Consider the following 23,268-nt stretch of genomic DNA (forward strand, 5'->3'; position numbering starts at 1 on the left):
AACCCCAAACAAAACATAAGGCAAAGTCTCTTGCGATCATTGTCTGACTCATGTAAAGTATAAGATTGCTTGCGATCAGATCTTACATGAAGCCTCTCATACAGGAACACTAATATATACACTAAATCCCCCTCCCCACTCTAAGTAAAACCAAGATTTATGTGAGGAAAAAATTGTAGCAGGCTAGTGTACTAGATTGACATATTAAATATGATATAATCTCATATCTAAAATAGAGGGGTCAAAACGAGAGACACCATTCAAAAAATAAATGAAAAATCTAATAATATATTTTCCACCAAAAGAACATTTTAAATGCTTGGTAGATACAAGCTCAAGTATATGCATAGAGTTGGAAAACACTTGGGAAATTGAAAATTATTGAGTGTCTTATTTATGGGATTGGAAAAATGGTAGAAATTAGGTTTGTGCTTGAAGAACTTGTTAAAGTTAATTTATTGTAACCTTTTTGCATCTCTTTGAAACGAATTCATTGGTAGTGGATTGGAGAGATCAATCTCTTCTGCAGAGTAGGTCATTGTTGCACCGAACTAGGTAAACAATTCTTTGGTGTTGTTCTTTTTACTCTACTCTCTTTATCTTGTTTATTCTTTGATTTAATTATGGTTTTATTTTACACTTGATTGTTAGATTAGATATAGATCTAGATATGTTGTTATTGTTTGTGGTTATTGATTGTTACTAATACTATCCATACATCTAAATTTCACTGATGTGAGATTTGAAGTTACTGAATTAAAAAAAAAAAAAAAAAAAAAAAAAAAAAAACTTTATGTCTCCTACTTCTGTTGGTTCTATTGGAGTGCTATAACTACTTCTTTTAATATTTCTATCACTACTAAAAGATTCTTCAATTAAATGTGTTAAATCTCACTACTAATATTTTCATCAAAACATGCTACATTAATCTACACAATAAGCTAACTGCAAGCTTTTATTTTGACTACCACCTCAATATGCATATTTATTTATATTTCTCAAACTCAGTATGCAGATCAACATTTTCATCTAGTAGTCTAAAAGAATGACAGAAACATGCTAGTAAAGAAAACTTCAATAATAAACCATTTATAATCATGACTACTGATTTGAGGATGAAGATCAATATTTCATCAAGATCGTGTTTGTTTCAATATTGACTTCTTGCATGTTTGGAATTTCGGTTAGGTTCACGAAATCACGGTAGCACTGTGTTTTGTTGAAGCTCCAAAGTGTATATATTGCCAAAATCACAGTGAGTAATGTGATTTCAACAAACTCGCCACCAATCTTTCCATTTCTCCTTGAATGAAAATCAAAGAATCTGAAATCTTAAGATGCAACCATGATTCTTCAAATGTTAATTAGTAGGCCCCTACGCTTCATTATCACAATATAACCCTCATGCTACAATTTTAATAAAGTAATCAAGTGCCAAATGAAAACAATAAAGAAAAAAGAAAAAAATTGAAGCAATAGTCATTTTAATGTTTATCTTAGCATTTCTTATATATCACTGACATCAGACCATGCCATCAGACCACAGAAAAGATCATAATACAACTACATATTATCAGATATTTCTCGGATTTTCTAACATAAAGCGTCGCTTATTTGAAAACACAAGTCTAACAATCAAGTCCCATAAAGATCATAATACAACCATACCAAAACTGGTGAATGTGCATTCCTAAAGAATGAAATCAGTTAACCTCACTCCTTGCTCTTGCATCATTATATAGAATAAGAGCTTCTTCCATTATCTTAGGTTGAGCCAATGCTTTGGCTCTTTGTCTTCCTGATGAATGGGTACTAAGAAAACCTGTAAACATAAAATCATTGTTATGTCCGCTTAACTTTCCCAGCTCCTCGTAGACTTTAGGAGCCACCCGAGGATCATAGCCAGCTGCTGCCATTAGTAGAAGCCCGATATAATCAGCTTCAAATTCAAACCTGCAAATTGTGAATAAATTGGGTTGAGAACAAACATAAGCATATATGTAACAAAGAAGACAACATTGAATGACAGAAAGGACCATTAGAACACAGCAGATGCAGCACAGAAAAAAGCCATACCAGATCACTGTTAGATAGTCGTAATAGAATGTTACAAAGGTGATATAGATGCATCAATAGAAAACTTAAGGCCACTGATCATGAACCTATCTATAAGGAAGAATAAGTAGCATAAACAGAGTCATTGCTCATAAATTCTTAAAATATTTATTTAGTTTCTGAAGTATCTTCCTTAAAAGCTCTATCAATGAAATGAAAATGAATGGTTTAGAAAAGAAAGATAATGAATTAATCATACCGCCGGTTGAAAGGTAGTCTATTGACAAGTGGTAACACACTTTTTTCATAATCAATGGTGACAAATAAGCATCCTATGTATAGCATAAAACCACAAGTTCTTTGTTACCTGTTCAACAAAGTGTCGAGCAACAACACGCGCAACCTAATTAACACGAAAACCAACATAAACCAATAAGTCTCTATTATCATTCATTAGCTGAAATTAGCAAGTGGCCTCCGAGACCTACCTAGAATTAAATTACGGTCCACAACTGCAAGTGCGGTCATAATATAAAATATTATAATTTTTTACAAAAACATCACAACCGCAATTGACTACATTTACCTGCATTTTAGTATAATGTCAAGAGTCACAATGAATTCGCAATCGCGGCCACAATTTAAAACCAGGTAGTAGTTTACTATAAAAACAAAGAGTTAGACAAAACAAAAGTCATAAAATACCTCATGTGCAATTATAGTTGCTTTCTCTGCATCACTTGGAAAATGCCTAATCAAATCCCAGCTTAGAACTATCTTCCCATTGGGAAAACATCCGACAGACATATTAGTTAAAAAAACTACCAAAACCTCCCAATTTAATCCATCCAAATGTGAAATGGTACACTCAGATTCATGGCTCATTTTGTTTCTCTCTCTCAGCAATGCATCAATAATATTATTGAGAATCTTTGTAAGCCTTACACTTTCTTGATGGGTTGGAGGCATTGTACGTCCTTCAAACCTTTGTTTGTATTCTTCAAAGCCCTTTGTTACATTCCTCTCAAAAGTTGTTGCTAGACAAATAAAACGGGTTCGTTTCGTGTAAGGAACAGTTTCAAATAAAGAGTAAAATCTCTTGGGTCCTCCAATGACAAATGGATTGTGAAATTTGTTGTTGATTTCAACATTTCTTGTTGTGCCTGATCTGTTAGAAAATGCTATGAATAAGAGAAATAACAACAACCAATAGTAACAAACTAACAATAAACAAAAACAATATCAAGAACAACAACACCAACAACAACAATAAGAACAACAAGAACAGCAACAACAAACAAGAACAATAACAACAGTGGTGATACAAACCTGGGTGTGGAAGGATTGAGTGTTGTTAGGGATGATAGAGCAGTGATGGTTGCAATGGAGTTGGCCAAAGAATGCTGCTTCCGTAACAACATCATCATTGAGAAATGAGAATGAAGGAATGGAATGAGAAAATCTTGGACTTTTGTTTTTTTTCTGCAATGTTGTCTTATACTAGGTTGTTAGCTAGGTTGGCCCACAAAGAAAAGGTTCGGTACGGTACGGGATAAGTGTGTTTTGTTTTTTAGTTTTCAATTGATCCATGATTAAAATAAACAAGTTAGTCTTATAAATTTTATTTTGTAGTAAGTTATTTTATTTCTTTAACCGTAGATGTTAGTATATTGTTATCTTAATATTTTCTTAGCTTTGTCATCTTGAGTTTAATCACTAGGGACAATGCAAAATATATATCGTTGATGATGTTTGAACTCTGAATACCTCACTTTTTCATATTTAAAATATGGTCATGTTAACTTGTGCCCTTAGGGCGGGCACAAGATAAAGAACTTAAAAGTAGAAATATTTCCTCAAATTTTGTGAATTCTATTTATTATAAATTCAAAAATTAAATTGAATGCACACATTCCAACAAAAAATTACTATGTTGGGTTCCTTATCTTGTGCCTTAAGGGCACAAATTAACATTTTCCTTAAAATATAAAAACTCCAACCACTAGGCTACTTATCAAAAGAAAAAATTTCTTAACTTTCGGAATTCAAATCATGGACATTTACTCTTTGCCTCCTTTAATCTTTTAATCAACACTAACATTTTTAAGATCAATCCGACTTAAAAAGTGATTGAACCGATCTAAAAAGTGTCAGCTGAATTAACTATCGCTGAAAAATGTCGAGCGTGAGTTGACTCTGCTGGGTCAAGGGAATGAGCAATTTTGAAAGGATGAAGAGCAATTTGCAAAAAGTTTGTAAGTGTTCAGGACCGGCTAGAAGCGCAAAAACAAGGCCCATTAAACCAAAGCCCAAGAAATCTGAATATAACATGGAAATGGAGCATGCGAAGTCCTGTGCGGATCACCGCACAAGAGCACGCCTTGAGCCCATCTCAACTGTTCATATCATCACCAACTGCCTCTTAAGTTGATGCCGCATCTCATGGAGCCTGTTAAAGCATTGTTCACGCCTATAGAAAAGTGACTCTGCGTCACACTTCACTTTTACCACTTTTCGCAAATAACCACCTTTTTCAAATACTTACTTGAGCGGAGTGCCTGGAGACACATTTCTCCTCCATTGTGAAGATTAATTCAACTGACCGATCATTATGAAAGGAAAATGATTGATTTTTCTAATGCATCCGGATGCATTCGATTTACTACAATAACAGGAACGATCGGGGATCATGGGCAATAGATAGCATGTATTTTATCTACTATTGTTTCTCTATTTCTTTTTTATGTTTATTGATGTGTAATAAATTATTTAACGGTGGTTCTTTTATTTTTGGTTTAATTGTGTCATTGGTCCCTGCACTTTCATCAGATTTTGGCATTGGTCCCTGCACTTTTTTTTGTTTGGAATTGGTCCCTGCACTTTGTAAAAATATTGGTATTGGTCCCTCTATTAACTTTCTGTTTAAAAAAAAACACAAAACTATTGGCATTGGTCCCTGCACTTTGTAAAAATATTGATATTGGTGCCACGTGGCGTGAAATGATTGGGCCACGTGGCACTCCGTTGGTTTTGTGTTTTTTTTTTAACAGAAAGTTAACGAAGGGACCAATACCAATATTTTTACAAAGTGCAGGGACCAATGCCAAACAAAAAAAAGTGCAGGGACCAATGCCAAAATCTGATGAAAGTGCAGGGACCAATGACACAATTAAACCAAAAATAAAAGAACCACCGTTAAATAATTTATTACACATCAATAAACATAAAAAAAGAAATAGAGAAACAATAGTAGATAAAATACATGCTATCTATTGCCCATGATCCCCGATCGTTCCTGTTATTGTAGTAAATCGAATGCATCCGGATGCATTAGAAAAATCAATCATTTTCCTTTCATAATGATCGGTCAGTTGAATTAATCTTCACAATGGAGGAGAAATGTGTCTCCAGGCACTCCGCTCAAGTAAGTATTTGAAAAAGGTGGTTATTTGCGAAAAGTGGTAAAAGTGAAGTGTGACGCAGAGTCACTTTTCTATAGGCGTGAACAATGCTTTAACAGGCTCCATGAGATGCGGCATCAACTTAAGAGGCAGTTGGTGATGATATGAACAGTTGAGATGGGCTCAAGGCGTGCTCTTGTGCGGTGATCCGCACAGGACTTCGCATGCTCCATTTCCATGTTATATTCAGATTTCTTGGGCTTTGGTTTAATGGGCCTTGTTTTTGCGCTTCTAGCCGGTCCTGAACACTTACAAACTTTTTGCAAATTGCTCTTCATCCTTTCAAAATTGCTCATTCCCTTGACCCAGCAGAGTCAACTCACGCTCGACATTTTTCAGCGATAGTTAATTCAGCTGACACTTTTTAGATCGGTTCAATCACTTTTTAAGTCGGATTGATCTTAAAAATGTTAGTGTTGATTAAAAGATTAAAGGAGGCAAAGAGTAAATGTCCATGATTTGAATTCCGAAAGTTAAGAAATTTTTTCTTTTGATAAGTAGCCTAGTGGTTGGAGTTTTTATATTTTAAGGAAAATGTTAATTTGTGCCCTTAAGGCACAAGATAAGGAACCCAACATAGTAATTTTTTGTTGGAATGTGTGCATTCAATTTAATTTTTGAATTTATAATAAATAGAATTCACAAAATTTGAGGAAATATTTCTACTTTTAAGTTCTTTATCTTGTGCCCGCCCTAAGGGCACAAGTTAACATGACCATATTTTAAATATGAAAAAGTGAGGTATTCAGAGTTCAAACATCATCAACGATATATATTTTGCATTGTCCCTAGTGATTAAACTCAAGATGACAAAGCTAAGAAAATATTAAGATAACAATATACTAACATCTACGGTTAAAGAAATAAAATAACTTACTACAAAATAAAATTTATAAGACTAACTTGTTTATTTTAATCATGGATCAATTGAAAACTAAAAAACAAAACACACTTATCCCGTACCGTACCGAACCTTTTCTTTGTGGGCCAACCTAGCTAACAACCTAGTATAAGACAACATTGCAGAAAAAAAACAAAAGTCCAAGATTTTCTCATTCCATTCCTTCATTCTCATTTCTCAATGATGATGTTGTTACGGAAGCAGCATTCTTTGGCCAACTCCATTGCAACCATCACTGCTCTATCATCCCTAACAACACTCAATCCTTCCACACCCAGGTTTGTATCACCACTGTTGTTATTGTTCTTGTTTGTTGTTGCTGTTCTTGTTGTTCTTATTGTTGTTGTTGGTGTTGTTGTTCTTGATATTGTTTTTGTTTATTGTTAGTTTGTTACTATTGGTTGTTGTTATTTCTCTTATTCATAGCATTTTCTAACAGATCAGGCACAACAAGAAATGTTGAAATCAACAACAAATTTCACAATCCATTTGTCATTGGAGGACCCAAGAGATTTTACTCTTTATTTGAAACTGTTCCTTACACGAAACGAACCCGTTTTATTTGTCTAGCAACAACTTTTGAGAGGAATGTAACAAAGGGCTTTGAAGAATACAAACAAAGGTTTGAAGGACGTACAATGCCTCCAACCCATCAAGAAAGTGTAAGGCTTACAAAGATTCTCAATAATATTATTGATGCATTGCTGAGAGAGAGAAACAAAATGAGCCATGAATCTGAGTGTACCATTTCACATTTGGATGGATTAAATTGGGAGGTTTTGGTAGTTTTTTTAACTAATATGTCTGTCGGATGTTTTCCCAATGGGAAGATAGTTCTAAGCTGGGATTTGATTAGGCATTTTCCAAGTGATGCAGAGAAAGCAACTATAATTGCACATGAGGTATTTTATGACTTTTGTTTTGTCTAACTCTTTGTTTTTATAGTAAACTACTACCTGGTTTTAAATTGTGGCCGCGATTGCGAATTCATTGTGACTCTTGACATTATACTAAAATGCAGGTAAATGTAGTCAATTGCGGTTGTGATGTTTTTGTAAAAAATTATAATATTTTATATTATGACCGCACTTGCAGTTGTGGACCGTAATTTAATTCTAGGTAGGTCTCGGAGGCCACTTGCTAATTTCAGCTAATGAATGATAATAGAGACTTATTGGTTTATGTTGGTTTTCGTGTTAATTAGGTTGCGCGTGTTGTTGCTCGACACTTTGTTGAACAGGTAACAAAGAACTTGTGGTTTTATGCTATACATAGGATGCTTATTTGTCACCATTGATTATGAAAAAAGTGTGTTACCACTTGTCAATAGACTACCTTTCAACCGGCGGTATGATTAATTCATTATCTTTCTTTTCTAAACCATTCATTTTCATTTCATTGATAGAGCTTTTAAGGAAGATACTTCAGAAACTAAATAAATATTTTAAGAATTTATGAGCAATGACTCTGTTTATGCTACTTATTCTTCCTTATAGATAGGTTCATGATCAGTGGCCTTAAGTTTTCTATTGATGCATCTATATCACCTTTGTAACATTCTATTACGACTATCTAACAGTGATCTGGTATGGCTTTTTTCTGTGCTGCATCTGCTGTGTTCTAATGGTCCTTTCTGTCATTCAATGTTGTCTTCTTTGTTACATATATGCTTATGTTTGTTCTCAACCCAATTTATTCACAATTTGCAGGTTTGAATTTGAAGCTGATTATATCGGGCTTCTACTAATGGCAGCAGCTGGCTATGATCCTCGGGTGGCTCCTAAAGTCTACGAGGAGCTGGGAAAGTTAAGCGGACATAACAATGATTTTATGTTTACAGGTTTTCTTAGTACCCATTCATCAGGAAGACAAAGAGCCAAAGCATTGGCTCAACCTAAGATAATGGAAGAAGCTCTTATTCTATATAATGATGCAAGAGCAAGGAGTGAGGTTAACTGATTTCATTCTTTAGGAATGCACATTCACCAGTTTTGGTATGGTTGTATTATGATCTTTATGGGACTTGATTGTTAGACTTGTGTTTTCAAATAAGCGACGCTTTATGTTAGAAAATCCGAGAAATATCTGATAATATGTAGTTGTATTATGATCTTTTCTGTGGTCTGATGGCATGGTCTGATGTCAGTGATATATAAGAAATGCTAAGATAAACATTAAAATGACTATTGCTTCAATTTTTTTTCTTTTTTCTTTATTGTTTTCATTTGGCACTTGATTACTTTATTAAAATTGTAGCATGAGGGTTATATTGTGATAATGAAGCGTAGGGGCCTACTAATTAACATTTGAAGAATCATGGTTGCATCTTAAGATTTCAGATTCTTTGATTTTCATTCAAGGAGAAATGGAAAGATTGGTGGCGAGTTTGTTGAAATCACATTACTCACTGTGATTTTGGCAATATATACACTTTGGAGCTTCAACAAAACACAGTGCTACCGTGATTTCGTGAACCTAACCGAAATTCCAAACATGCAAGAAGTCAATATTGAAACAAACACGATCTTGATGAAATATTGATCTTCATCCTCAAATCAGTAGTCATGATTATAAATGGTTTATTATTGAAGTTTTCTTTACTAGCATGTTTCTGTCATTCTTTTAGACTACTAGATGAAAATGTTGATCTGCATACTGAGTTTGAGAAATATAAATAAATATGCATATTGAGGTGGTAGTCAAAATAAAAGCTTGCAGTTAGCTTATTGTGTAGATTAATGTAGCATGTTTTGATGAAAATATTAGTAGTGAGATTTAACACATTTAATTGAAGAATCTTTTAGTAGTGATAGAAATATTAAAAGAAGTAGTTATAGCACTCCAATAGAACCAACAGAAGTAGGAGACATAAAGTTTTTTTTTTTTTTTTTTTTTTTTTTTAATTCAGTAACTTCAAATCTCACATCAGTGAAATTTAGATGTATGGATAGTATTAGTAACAATCAATAACCACAAACAATAACAACATATCTAGATCTATATCTAATCTAACAATCAAGTGTAAAATAAAACCATAATTAAATCAAAGAATAAACAAGATAAAGAGAGTAGAGTAAAAAGAACAACACCAAAGAATTGTTTACCTAGTTCGGTGCAACAATGACCTACTCTGCAGAAGAGATTGATCTCTCCAATCCACTACCAATGAATTCGTTTCAAAGAGATGCAAAAAGGTTACAATAAATTAACTTTAACAAGTTCTTCAAGCACAAACCTAATTTCTACCATTTTTCCAATCCCATAAATAAGACACTCAATAATTTTCAATTTCCCAAGTGTTTTCCAACTCTATGCATATACTTGAGCTTGTATCTACCAAGCATTTAAAATGTTCTTTTGGTGGAAAATATATTATTAGATTTTTCATTTATTTTTTGAATGGTGTCTCTCGTTTTGACCCCTCTATTTTAGATATGAGATTATATCATATTTAATATGTCAATCTAGTACACTAGCCTGCTACAATTTTTTCCTCACATAAATCTTGGTTTTACTTAGAGTGGGGAGGGGATTTAGTGTATATATTAGTGTTCCTGTATGAGAGGCTTCATGTAAGATCTGATCGCAAGCAATCTTATACTTTACATGAGTCAGACAATGATCGCAAGAGACTTTGCCTTATGTTTTGTTTGGGGTTTGGAAGGGAGGGTTTTGGAAAAAAGGAAGGAGCAAGTGGAAAAAATAGAAGACATTGGGAGGAGAGGGCTTTGGAGGTTAATTTTTTACTTATAATAAAAAATCCCCCTCATTTGGGGGAACTCAAAAATTGTATTGGGGAAATGTTTTAGGGGTTATGGAGGGTTTATATGAATTTTTCAAATTTAATCTATGTTGTTATAATATTCTTAAAATTAAAAGTATATTAATCATAAGTATTATTTTATCATTTTCTAAAAAATTGTTTTTTCAAAAAATGTGAATTTTTTGTCCATTTTTCTATATATTTCCAACCTCAAAGCTCTCCCCTCCCTTCCCCTTCAAACTCCCAAACAAAGCCTTAGGTTAATAGTTTCACCACCTTCAACTTCTTACTAAGGCAACTAGTAAGTTAAAGATCAATAGTAGTTTCTTTTGGAGGCAAGTCTTTTGAAGGTTATTTTTCAATGTTAGAAGAGACTACATTAGTGCTCCCTTTATCAAATTCAAGTACCTTTAAAGTAATTTAGTTTGAAGGAGGCAATGTTGTGATTTTTATGCATGAATGAATGGAAAACCTTTGGGAACTAGTGTATCCGTATTGAGTTTGAGAATTATTATAAAGAAATATGCATATTGATATATATCCTTTAAAGTAAGTGTTTCACTTTAAATAATAATAGGAGGGATCCCAATTAGTGTTTTTTTTCTTCTTTTTTTTAAAGCAAAGATATCTCAATTGTTGACAAAAATAAATAAAGTTGATATTATATGAAGTTTTCTTTTGGATGCGATACTATATGAAGTTGATCCACCGCAATATATATTGAATACAATGTGAAAACCATAGTATCTGTCTAAATTAAAAAAAAAAAAAGAAAAAAAAAAGGAGATGGTTGGCATCTCCTTTGATAGGGATGGGAACAACTTTCGAGCTTTCCTGTTACACACCTCAATAAGGCTGTCCACTTCTCTTAGGTTGGATCTATAACCCAATTTTTAAGATAATATATATGTCTAAATTATACAAAGAAAATTCGAAAGTTTTGCTAAAGTGGAACCTTTAGATAGCACCAGGGCTGCGTAGTAAGCAAGGTCATTGTTGTGAGTTCGGATTTAAAATCGTACAATTAAACTTAGATGTGTGGAGTAAAAAGGAAGTAGTAACAGCGGGTAACTCAACCAAACAACACTATTCATAGAACAAAAAAGAAAAGGTTTAATGAAAATTAAACATCACCTTATATATAACATTAATTTCATCTTACTTATGATAATCTGAAAAAGCTCTAAATGAGGAAAGACAGTATCATGTTGATAAGCAAATATAGTGACGAAATTACATTCTAATCAATGAAGCAATACTTTCATGTTTATTGAAGTTGAACTTTCGCTGCAATCAATACGACTTTCATGTTTATTAAACAAAGAATACAAAATTTATACTCATAATCATTTTATTCTTATTTTAATCCCACATAAATAAAGAATTGTCGAATTATTATTTATTTTTGGTGGTGGCCGGGATTTGAACCTAGACCTTATATATTTTATGCATTGCCCATATCAACTGAGCTAAACTCTTATTTTTAGAAGAAAACCCATAAAAATTGAGATATTTATTATTTATTAGTACTATAATAATTAAATAAAACTTTTTTAATGAATCTGCGTGTTGGCCTGCCTTACCCCGCCACAACCCGCTTTTTTCAGCAGATTAAACGGGGTGGACCAACTATAGGGGGTGGGTTCAAATCCTCAGCCCAGACCGTCTAAAATGACTGGTTAAATGGGTCGGCTCAACGGATCATACCTGTTTTGCCAACCCTACTTACATATCACTTACTAAAAAGATCTTTACGTCAACACTGAAAGTGGAAGTTGATTCTATAATCTTATGGATGAGTCACGACTCATGTACGAACTGATTCAACCTTCAATCATATTAAGAAAATCAAATAATGTTTTTTTGCTATAAAATCAAATACATTTGATTACCGTCTATGTTGACTGTTATAACTTTTAAAAATTTTGAATTCAAATTTAAAAATTTACTATACTAAAATTTTAAAATTTGGAAAATTTACCTTTTCCCTCGAAATACCAAATGAAAAAACAAAGAGAGCCGTTTCTTTTGCGTTCCTTCATTTTTGTTTGATCCAATGGTTTCCCCCATTTAATTTAAAATATACAAGAGCAAATAGTCACTTTAGTTCCTAACTTTGCACCTCGCTATCACAAAGGTCCCTGACTCAGCTTATATAAAATATGTTTTGGCACATTGTATTTTTTAAATGATAAAAGTGACCATTTACTCAATATACAATCATACTATTTTTTTTTTTCTGATATAAAGTTTAGGTAATGGCCTCATTGTATTCTTTTATTACCCCATTAAATATGAATTTTTAATGTATCAAAAACATATCTCTCTGAACTTAACTGAGTTGGTAGAGATATTACATATTATATGCAGATGTTGGAGGTTCGAATTCCAGACACCCCATTTCTTCATATTTAAATAAAATTAAAATGTGTGGATTTTAGCCACTAAGCTACTTGACAAAAAAAAAAGTACCAAAGACATAATTAAATAAAATGTGAGAGTTCTAACCACTAGCCTACTTAAAAAAAAAGTTCCAAAAACATAAAAAAAAATTCATATTTAATTAATATTTTGTAAAAAAATTCTAATTTTTGTTGAAAAAGATTCTTATAATATTATAAAGATGACTACCAAAAAATTCAAATGAAAAGTTATTTCAAAGGGTATGAAAGGAAAATTTCATTTAAAAATGTTTTTCCATTGAAAACAAGGAGGATCAGAACTACGGTTAAACTATTTTTTTTTCCGTCATTTAAAAAATACAATGTGCCAAAACATATTTTAGATAAGCTGGAATTTTTTAACCTTACAAATTTTGGAAAACTTTCAAACTCTAAAACTTTTTAATATTAGGAAAATTTACTTTTTCCCTCTAAATCGAAAATGAACAAAAATAAAAGAGCCGTTTATTTTGCATTTCCCCATTTTTGGGTTTAGTAGAATGTATCCAAAATTCAATAAAAATAATATATAATTATCTTATATAAAATTATCTTATATAGTATTTTATTATTATATATAAATTTTGGTCAAAAGGTATACCATAGTATATTCTAACTATGGTAAAATATAATTAAATTATCTTATTACTTTGTTATATAAAGACATAAAAAAGGTGTGACTCTTCATTCACCATTTTCTTCATATTTACAGACACACTCTTCTACTCTTAACACTATTTCCGTAGCAAATTTCCTACTTTCTCTCTTTTTCCGGTGAAACTCTGAACTTCCCGCGACGGAAACTTGAGAGCATTCTTGCTCTCTACGGTGAGTTTCTCTGATTTTGTTATGAATTTTTAATGATAACTTAGCTATGAACAAGTGAAAAACCATTGCTTTTGTTATTTTTGTTTTGTTTATGATTTCTACTTAGTTGATAAAAAATGATTTGAAAATGTGGTGTGTGGAGTTTGGTTATGGTTTAAGGTTTATTGGTGTTTGATTTTTGAGAAATGGGTTGTTGGAATTGTGATTTTCAGGTACATTGCTTGCTGGACAAGAATAGTGGAATCAGCTGATTGTTGCTGTTCACGTTGGATTGTTTGTATGTATAATTTTGGATTGATTTGTTTTTATTTTGTTTTTTTGGTTGTTTTGTGAGAATATTCTGGTTTGGTATGTTTTATTTTGGTTCTAGAAATGAAGAATGAAATTTGAGGAAATGAAAATTGAATAAAGATGGTGATTAATACTATACTCAGTTTGGATTAATTTTTGATTTGTGGTACTTATCAACTCTGATAAGAATTTTATTGAAATTGTATTGGAGTTCGACATTGCTCAGGTTTCTGGGTTGTCAGATGTATAAATGTGTTTGGATACTCTCATCCTTTGAGCTAGCTTTTCGGATAAGATTCAAACTCATTCATCCGATTCAAACTCATTAAAGAATTTGATTTGTAACTTACGAAAAGCCATCAGTTGTTTATAGTTGGGGTGACAAAGGGGCAAGTTGGGATTGGTTATACTCGTCCCTAACTTAACCCTAAATTTTTATTGGGTCATTCTTTAGACACGAACTCGTCCTTAGATCTGAGCACACCCACAATATTATGGGTTAAATTAAGGCCAGATCTATTAAGACGAGTCCGGGTCGGCACAAAGGATATTTAAAATAAAATTTTAAGGTGATTATGCAATTATGACTATAAGTTGAAAGTAAAAGATTAATTGTTTTAAGTATTTACCTTGCTTTCAGACTCAAAAGATGACTATTACTAGACCTGAATAAATCTGCTGCTTTCCGGGTCAAATGGGACAGAGACAGGACACATCTTAGGGTTCAGTTGGGTCTTGCTCACCCCTAGTTTATAAATATCTACTGAGAAGATTTTGATAAAGTTGAACTGAAAAATTTGCTTTTAATTTGTGTGATTGAAATCTATTATTTTAAAGGTTCACAGTCATTGTCATTTCAATTTTTGTTTTGCTATAAGCGCTCGTTGAAAAGTTTATTCAAATTAACGTCGTTTTGTTTGAGTTGTTGTGTTTAGTTCTGTCTTTAGGGTTTCACTTCATATGTTTGAATAAGTTTAGTATTTTTTTTGCTGTTATTTTGCCTTTTTATGTTTGTAAATGGTATGACTGCAGCTTGGTTATTTATTGGCATGGTCTGTTTTGTTTTAAGATTCGTTCTTAAGGTTGATTTCAAATCAAAATGAATTTGTTTTTCTCAAAAGAATGTACTTGTGCATTTATATCATGCACGTACTACCACATCCGATTGTGTATTTATCTCTCGTGCATGTGTTTGATATATATGTTTTCATTTAAATGCATGTACTTGTGCTTGTATCTGCCAAACATTTATAATGTTCTTTTGGTGAAAAATATATTATTAAATTTTTTATTTATTTCTTGAATGGTGTGTTTGATTTTGATCCCTCTATTTTAGATATGAGCCTGCTACAAAAAAAAATCCTTAGATAAATCTTGGTTTTACTTAGAGTGGGGGATTTAGTTTATAGGTTAGTGTTCTTGTATCTGGCTTACATGAAAATTTGTATCCTTTCAGCAGAAAATGAGTAGCTTGGTTGACAGGCTTCGTGTAAGATCTGATCGAAAGCAATTTAATACTCAAGATGAGTCAGACGATGATGCTGATTTAATGCCCAGAAAAAGTCAGACAACTCTGGAAAAGTTTGAGAGGATTGTAAGAAGCGATGCAGTAAGTTACATCCTTTCTTTTTGCTTTAACCATTTCCGTTGAGTTCATTTTATCCCGTGTTGTACTCAATTTTGTTAGCATTGGTAGTATAATGTTTAGTGCACAGCTTTGATAGTAGATAATTTTGTTGTTGCACTACACGAAACCGATATCGGAATTTTCAGTCAAACTCGGCATGCCTTGGTGAAAATTTACTTCGTAACTTATTGTTTAGATCCTTATACTGTTTAATTTGGTATGGAATCTGTAATTGCTAATGCATACTGAACATTTATGACATTAATTTAATTAGACCTTTCTGTGAAATAATACAGGCACTTTATTTTCTATTTCTTTTGTGTATGTTTATCTTATTCTAAGACCTTGCAGCTTCATTTTTATCTGTTCAACTACTCGATATATGTTGTGCCAGGGTTTTGTTATTTGCGGTGAATACTGACATTGTTCCGAGTTTGGATCACTTTCTCTCATATACTGCATTATTTTATTTACTTTGGTGCCTAAGAGAGGAACATAATTTTTGCTGATATCTTTTATACGGAGAATATTCCCATTCTCATGCACATTCTCATTAATCACATTTGAAGCTAGTTGCTATTTTTTATTCATTCATGAATTTTGGGTATCAGGATGTAAGTATCATATTCACTTATTTGAAGTTGTCATTCATGATTGATTTTTCTAATGCATCCGGATGCATTCGATTTACTACAATAACAGGAACGATCGGGGATCATGGGCAATAGATAGCATGTATTTTATCTACTATTGTTTCTCTATTTCTTTTTTTATGTTTATTGATGTGTAATAAATTATTTAACGGTGGTTCTTTTATTTTTGGTTTAATTGTGTCATTGGTCCCTGCACTTTCATCAGATTTTGGCATTGGTCCCTGCACTTTTTTTTGTTTGGCATTGGTCCCTGCACTTTGTAAAAATATTGGTATTGGTCCCTTCGTTAACTTTCTGTTAAAAAAAAAACACAAAACCAACGGAGTGCCACGTGGCCCAATCATTTCACGCCACGTGGCACCAATATCAATATTTTTACAAAGTGCAGGGACCAATGCCAATAGTTTTGTGTTTTTTTTTAAACAGAAAGTTAATAGAGGGACCAATACCAATATTTTTACAAAGTGCAGGGACCAATTCCAAACAAAAAAAGTGTAGGGACCAATGCCAAAATCTGATGAAAGTGCAAGGACTAAAGACATATTTAAACCTTTATTTTTTTATGTAATGAAGTAAAATTCTCTTGCAATGAAGAAAAACTAGTAGTTAATGGATGTTTAAATCGTATTTTCATAGTTATTGTAAAAAGAAATGTATTTTTTAGTGTTAAAATCTTGTTTTTGTTCATGATTATGGCTGAGTTTGATAACAGCAAGAAGCTAGCTTATAGCTTGTTGAATTAGCTTATAAGTTTGTTGGATCAAAATGTGATGTGTTTGGTAACAAACTTTTCTTATGAGCTTATAGCATTTTTTAAAAAGCTATTTCAAGTAGCTTTTGAGCTTATAGCTTATAACTTCTTATAATTTCTTCCAATTTTAACCTTGTTAATTTAATTTTATTATTTTCAAATAAAAAAAGAACCTCCCACGTTCCCACGTTTTATGGCTCACTGAAACCAACCTCGTAGCTTACTAGTTACTACATGATATAGTTTTCTATATTTTGGTGTTCACTTTTTTTTATGACCTTGCTTTTAATTCATATAATATATTTTTTTTGATAAATTCATATAACATTTAATGTAATTAAATAAAATATACAATAAATAAATAGTGAAACAAGTTTAGTTAAATAAATTTGTCAAAAAATAAAAATTTGTCGAATAAAAAATGTCAATTGAATTCATAAAGTACATTTATTAGTGTAAAGATGAAAATAATTTCAAATAAATTTGAATATTTAAAAAATACATTAAGTAAAAAAAATTACATATGTAATTTATAAAAAAATAAATTAACAAACATATCCTTTGAAATGCTAACAACAAAGCAATTGATTTTACCGACATTGCTTTTGAAAAATATTCATTGTTGCATAGTATATAAAACTTATGCAAAATTCTTGTAATAAATTTATTATAAGTAATATCTTGGGTTAAAACATGGGATGTTTCATCATGGATAGAGAGGGTTTTAGAGATTTTTATTGCTTCCTAAAATTGGTTCAAGATCAAAATATTGTTCAACATGGACCTAAACGTCAAAGTTTATGAGTTTTAAAACTTATTTTTTAAGTGTTAAAATTTTGTTTTTGTTCATGATTATGTGTGTATAAATTTGTTAGAGAAGGACTTTTTAGATTTTGATTGCTTCCTGGAATTTTCAACATTAAAAATAGGGTTCACTATATTGTTTTTGAGATTTTGATTTCTTTCTTGAAATTGTTTCAAAATCTAGTTCTAGATGGACCTGAATATCAAAATCCGCTTGTATTTAAATACTTTTGTTCATGATTCTATGTGTTTAAATCTTTAGAGATGGATTTTTGGCATTTTGCTTGCTTCCCAAAATTGGTTCAAAATCGAAATTTGGTTCAATAATGACGTAGTGGCAAGTGAGTTAAAAGTTATATAACAATTAACTGTGGCTTAATTGCTATTTTAGTCCCTTAACTAATTTTTTGGTATCAGTTTGGCCATAACTAAAAAAAGGTCCGTTTTAATATTTTAATTTTTGCTCCGTTACATGTTTTGATCATTTCCGTTAATTTTATTCAAAAAAAAAACGTTAGGGTTTATTTTCTTCATCTTCTCCATCTCAATCCTTCATCTCCTTTAACTATTTCTGAAAAAATAGGAAGAACAACAACAATAGCATCAACTAAATTAAGCAGCAACAACAACAATTTTGGCATCATCATCATCATCATGAAGTAACCCATAAATCCTCTCATACAACAACAACAACAACAACAAAATCAAATAGTATCAACAACATCAAACAACAACAATTTCGGCATCATCATCATCCTCTCATACAAAAAAAAACTCATAAAACATCTTCATCCTCATGAAATAACCCATAAAACCCATAAAAGAAAATCCAAAGTTTTTGCAACAACAACAAACAATTTTTGCAACAACGGCAATTTCAGACCCATTTAACAATAATCCCAAATTTTCAAACTTTCTTTCATATTATTCAAAACCAAGAACGAAATCAATAAATGGTAGCTAAAAAACACAAATCTCTGACCCATTCATCAATTCCCCCAAAAAAAATTCTTCGAAAATTTCAAAGGAGAGACAGTTCATCAGTAGATCCATAACTATGGGTGTGATTTTCTCGTTGTTGTTCTTTAATCTGATTTGATTCAGCAGATCCAGAATTGGGAAGAGTGAGGTGAACATGTTGAAGTATTGTCCCTTATGAACAAACATCTGAAACAAAAATCCAGATACAGTCAAAATTGCCACAAGAAGAAAATTGTTTATGTTGTTTTCTGGGTTTGTGTTTAAAACGAAGATGATGATAATTTTGTGTTTGGTATAGAGTGAAATAGAGGAATATAGGTATCAGATTGGAGCCAAAAAAAATGAGAAGAAAGGGGAAGAGAGGGTTTGAATTTGAGTTAACCATTTCACAACAATTAAAAGAATTTGGGAGTAAAATAAAGTTAGGTTTGAATAACATTCATGTGAGTCAATTCTGGATTTTTCTCATGAGTTTTTGATGAAGGTAGCATGAAGATGATGAAGAAGGGGGAATGAAGATGATGTAAACCCTAACGTTTTTTGAATAAAATTAACGGAAATGACCAAAACAAGTAACGGAGCAAAAGTTAAAATACCAAAACAGACATTTTTTTAGTTATAGGACCAAACCGATACCAAAATATTAGTTAAGGGACTAAGCAATTAAGCCATAAACTATTCAATTTCATGATAGAATACAAAGATTGCTAACAAATTGACGTAGTGGCAAGTGAGCAAATTGGATATATAATCTAGGTTAAAATATGGTTTTAATCCCTGCAAATATGCCTCGTTTTGGTTTTAGTCCCTGTAAAAAAAATTGTTTTTGGTCCCTGCAAATTTTTTTGTTTTTTATGTATAAATCACTAGTTACATATTCCCTGCAAAAATTTTTGTTTTTCAGGACGAGACCGTTTTGATGTCTTCTACCTTTGCATCAACTTAATATATGATTCTTTTACATGCTTACATATTCAGACAGCACAATCAAAGAAGGTGAGAACTCATCTGTAATAAATTTGAGTTGTATAACTACATGATAACATATATATCTATGCAAAATTTGTTCTATTGAGCACTATATTTTTTTGGCTAAAGTGTATTTTTCCCCCTTAAGTTTTAAAATGTTGTGATTTTGACCCTCTATGAACAAAAATAACAATTTTGATCCCCTAAGATTTAACCTCTTTGCAATTTTGATCCTTTTAGTTAATTTTGACCAAGTCAACGCTTAGTGGCATGGCATGTATGCAATTGCAAAATTAAAAATAAAAAAAAAATTGCCACCTAATTATTTACTAAATTAAATATAAGAAGAAAAAAAATGAAAAAAAAGATCAGAAAATTGATGAGAATAACACATAGATCTCACGAGCTTCCCTTTTTCCTATACACATAGATCTCTTCTTTTTCCCTCATGTGTGCAGCAATAGAAACCTTAAAAGCCTAAACAACAATAACATGTGAGAAGCAACAATGGTGATGAAGAATTATGAAGAAGATGAGTTTGTGGGTTTGATTTTGGTGTTTTTTTCAATTTCTTGTTTATGGTTGAGGAATCATGTGCCTTCCTATCTTATTTTCTTTTTTCTTTTTTTTATTTCATCTTTAAATACATGTGGTTTTTTAATTAAAAAAAACCAGGATATACACATGTGGCCTGCCAGCACACTTAATGAGTGGGGGATTTGTAGGAGTGGAAGATTAATTTTTTGGAGGAGATATTGTCGTAGAAAACTATGTTATTGGTTTGAAGGATTTAGTTGGACTTGAAGTTCTTATAGATGCAGTTGGAATTGGAAAAGAGAATGACTTTACAAATCATACTGAAAATTCTATGAAGACCATTTATGAAATACTATACATCCTTATGGGTGATTTTAGCATAAGCAAAACTCAAGCAAGTGACATTTTTTGGAAACTGTTTGGCCTCGCTTACTTACAAAAGGTTGGCATTCAGAGAAATTGGAGAATTTCTTATAAGAGTACAATTTTCATTGCATATGAAATTGGAGAATTTTCAAGGAAACTAGTGAAGGGAATTCATTATTTTGTTCTATTAAAAATCTCATTGGTAAAGTTGCTACAAATTCGAAACTAATCAAAGATATTGCTTCTGAAAATGGTTAAGATAGTAAGAACTCTAAAGGGAAGAAGATAAAAGAATTTGATTGTGTTGAGGTAATGTAGAAGCTAAACTTTGTGCACCCATAAGGATGTATAGGTTTTTCTATAAATGTTGTAATCTTTGAGAAATATGATCTAGCGCGATCTTGAGAATTTGAAATTGCAACTAAGACCGTATGAATAAACAAGTGTCACTGATACAAAAAACACTTTTTAGAATCGTGCTTAAGTCGATCGCGCTGCCACCCGTCTTAAGAAGTGATGTGGTAGCAGTTTCGCAATTCTTTCAAACTTTCTTAAGTCGGTTATAAGGTTACCTGACTTAAGATTGATAGAATAATGAAAAAAAAATATTTATAATTAATTCCTTAAGTCGTGAGGTTAACTAACTAACTTAAGAAGTCAGTTACGTAAGTCGGTCAGTTGACCAACCGACCTAAGAATTTTTCCCTCATATTTTTGTCACAGTAAAAACTTTCGCTCCTTTTCTTTGTAAATCAATTTCCCTCTTTTATTTATTAACTATTAAATTATTAATTAAATAAATTAAATTTATTGATTAAATTAATAGTTATATATAAAGCTTCTCACTTTCTCTCTCTTTCTCAATCTCAATCGAACCGCACAAAGCTTCTCTTTCTCACTTTCTCTCTCGTTCAATCGAACCACCGTCGTCACGCACAATCCCACACAAGCTCACTCACTCTCTCGCCCACTTCAGGAACCTCCGTCACGCACGCCGGAACCTCCGTCACTCACTCTCTCTAGAACCTCTGTCACGCACGTCCGAAGAAAGTCATCGCTGCCGGAACCTCCGTCACTCACCCTCTTCGTCACTCACTCTCCCCACAAAGGTAATTTTATTCTTTCTCAATTTGTTCTATGATTTGTGAATTAGGATTTACGGAAACTATCATGCCTTTGAATTGTTATATGTGTTCTCACTTATTTTTTTTTCTTCAAAAATTAATTAAAATAAAATTAAAATTAGAAAAAGGATAATATAGTAATTTCATCCTAACCATATAGATATAACAAGCCAATACACAAAACATAAGACGAACTTTCTATTTCTTCTTAAACTTTTCCAATCTAAGGTTTGGGAGAGGAGAAATAGAAAGTGTCTATTAATTTTTGTGTGTTGGCTATGATAGAATTACTATATTACACGTTTTCCTAATTTTAATTTTATTCTAATTGATTTTCTGAAAAAATAAGTGAGAACACATATATAAGTACACTACATAAACATTGGGGAATGCTACACACACCCCTTATAATTTCATGTTTTACATATGAACGGACAAGCAAGGGTAAAGGCAAAGGAAGTTTGATATCGATGATTAGCCTAAAATGTTACTCTTGTAATTAATTTTTTGTAAACTTTATGGGAGCAACTTTATGTAATCCCTTAATCATGATGTACCTATGACTTAATCAAATGTATGAAGAACCATGCACAAAAAGTGATGGCACATCAAGGGTGACCGAAAAGACCCATCCAACAAGAACTTCTATAACACGACAAGCCAAAAGTAAAACACCATCAACACAAAGAACACCAAAACAAAAAGCCACCTAGAGAAACAAATCTTATAAAGGGAGAATGGACCAAGCCAACTCCACCAAAGAACCAAGACACATAAGATCACCAAACAAACCCAAGCACTCCGCTCATTGGCACCCAAACAAGACCTCCACACAAAAAGCTACCGGCCATGGCAGAGAAGTGGTTTACACCACCCACTCATAGATATTGACAAGGTGAACGAGGATGCCTCCCAAAAAATCAAAACCACTTAGGGAAACAGATCTTATAAACCAATTCCTCCGCATCTGAAATCTTAACAAAAAACCAAAACTAAGTGAAAATCGTATATAATACTCAAAACTGAAAATTGTACCGATACAATAATAAAAGAAGTTGAGATTGCAAATAAATATTTTTTTTAATCATTAAATTTATTAGGCAAAAGGAAAACTATATATATGTTATAATATTCACAACAGAGGCCAACCAAACAACTTGAAAGCAAGCGTGAATGTTCTTTTTGAATGCATGCGCGTCAAAAAACTGTTGCACGTGAACATAACATCCGAAGTAACAACTGTTAAGATACCCAATCAACAATGAAGGAGATACCAAATACTACCAAAGAAGTCGCACTATTAATCTTTACCGCAACCTCATAGGCACATAACATAATTAGTTGGAAGAACTTCTCTACGCCTTAAATTGGCCTTTGTCGGAATTCTATTATTAATTGTCTTTCAGACAAAAAGAGACACCTTGAGAGGATATATATGTTACAAATTATTTTCATAACTTCTAGTAGACTTCCTCTATCTCAATAAAGAAAAACTTCTAGCATAGACATAACTTCTAGTGGAGCATGTAGCACTCTAGCACCTATCATTCTGCAGGTAGTTCATGGGCACACCATTTTCATGGGCACCCCATTCACTAGCTTATACAATGCAGGTAGTTCTATTAACTCCCCCTCTTCCTCATCATCATCAGATATCCAACCATGGCAAGGTCTACGCCTCTTTGTCTGAGGAATTTCTGCAAGAGGGATGACAGT

At 32.2% G+C, this 23,268-nt stretch overlaps 2 protein-coding genes and 1 non-coding gene across 3 annotated transcripts; 2 read left to right on the top strand and 1 right to left on the bottom strand.

Moving 5' to 3' along the window:
- Positions 1-1,589: 1,589 nt before the first annotated feature.
- LOC120578382 (mitochondrial metalloendopeptidase OMA1) lies at positions 1,590-3,494 on the bottom strand. Its single transcript, XM_039831077.1, has 3 exons — positions 3,385-3,494; positions 2,761-3,223; positions 1,590-2,458 (listed from the first exon to the last, which is right to left on the bottom strand). Exons 1-3 carry the CDS (start codon positions 3,480-3,482, stop codon positions 2,366-2,368), a joined length of 654 nt encoding a protein of 217 aa, XP_039687011.1. The 5' UTR covers positions 3,483-3,494; the 3' UTR covers positions 1,590-2,365.
- Positions 3,495-6,585: 3,091 nt separating this feature from the next.
- LOC120578401 (mitochondrial metalloendopeptidase OMA1-like) lies at positions 6,586-7,430 on the top strand. The gene is made up of 2 exons (XM_039831101.1): positions 6,586-6,695; positions 6,857-7,430. The coding sequence occupies exons 1-2, from the start codon at positions 6,598-6,600 to the stop codon at positions 7,344-7,346; spliced, it is 588 nt and encodes a 195-aa protein (XP_039687035.1). The 5' UTR covers positions 6,586-6,597; the 3' UTR covers positions 7,347-7,430.
- A 3,519-nt stretch (positions 7,431-10,949) lies between these two features.
- LOC120577991 (U6atac minor spliceosomal RNA) lies at positions 10,950-11,075 on the top strand. Its single transcript, XR_005643968.1, has one exon. It is a non-coding gene; the product is annotated as a U6atac minor spliceosomal RNA (small nuclear RNA).
- The last annotated feature ends 12,193 nt before the right edge of the window (positions 11,076-23,268 follow it).

This window comes from Medicago truncatula, chromosome 1 (assembly GCF_003473485.1).
Source record: "Medicago truncatula cultivar Jemalong A17 chromosome 1, MtrunA17r5.0-ANR, whole genome shotgun sequence".
In the NCBI taxonomy this organism is placed as follows: Eukaryota; Viridiplantae; Streptophyta; class Magnoliopsida; order Fabales; family Fabaceae; genus Medicago; species Medicago truncatula.

What these genes read in the sequence shown, in the direction of transcription:
- LOC120578382 (XM_039831077.1), bottom strand. Translation starts at nt 3,482, where the DNA reads ATGATGATGTTGTTACGGAAGCAGCATTCTTTGGCCAACTCCATTGCA. An exon ending in CTCAATCCTTCCACACCCAG is followed by an intron (nt 3,224 to 3,384) that starts GTTTGTATCACC and finishes ATTTTCTAACAG; the next exon opens with ATCAGGCACAACAAGAAATG. An exon ending in CAACTATAATTGCACATGAG is followed by an intron (nt 2,459 to 2,760) that starts GTATTTTATGAC and finishes CGTGTTAATTAG; the next exon opens with GTTGCGCGTGTTGTTGCTCG.
- LOC120578401 (XM_039831101.1), top strand. Translation starts at nt 6,598, where the DNA reads ATGATGATGTTGTTACGGAAGCAGCATTCTTTGGCCAACTCCATTGCA. An exon ending in CTCAATCCTTCCACACCCAG is followed by an intron (nt 6,696 to 6,856) that starts GTTTGTATCACC and finishes ATTTTCTAACAG; the next exon opens with ATCAGGCACAACAAGAAATG.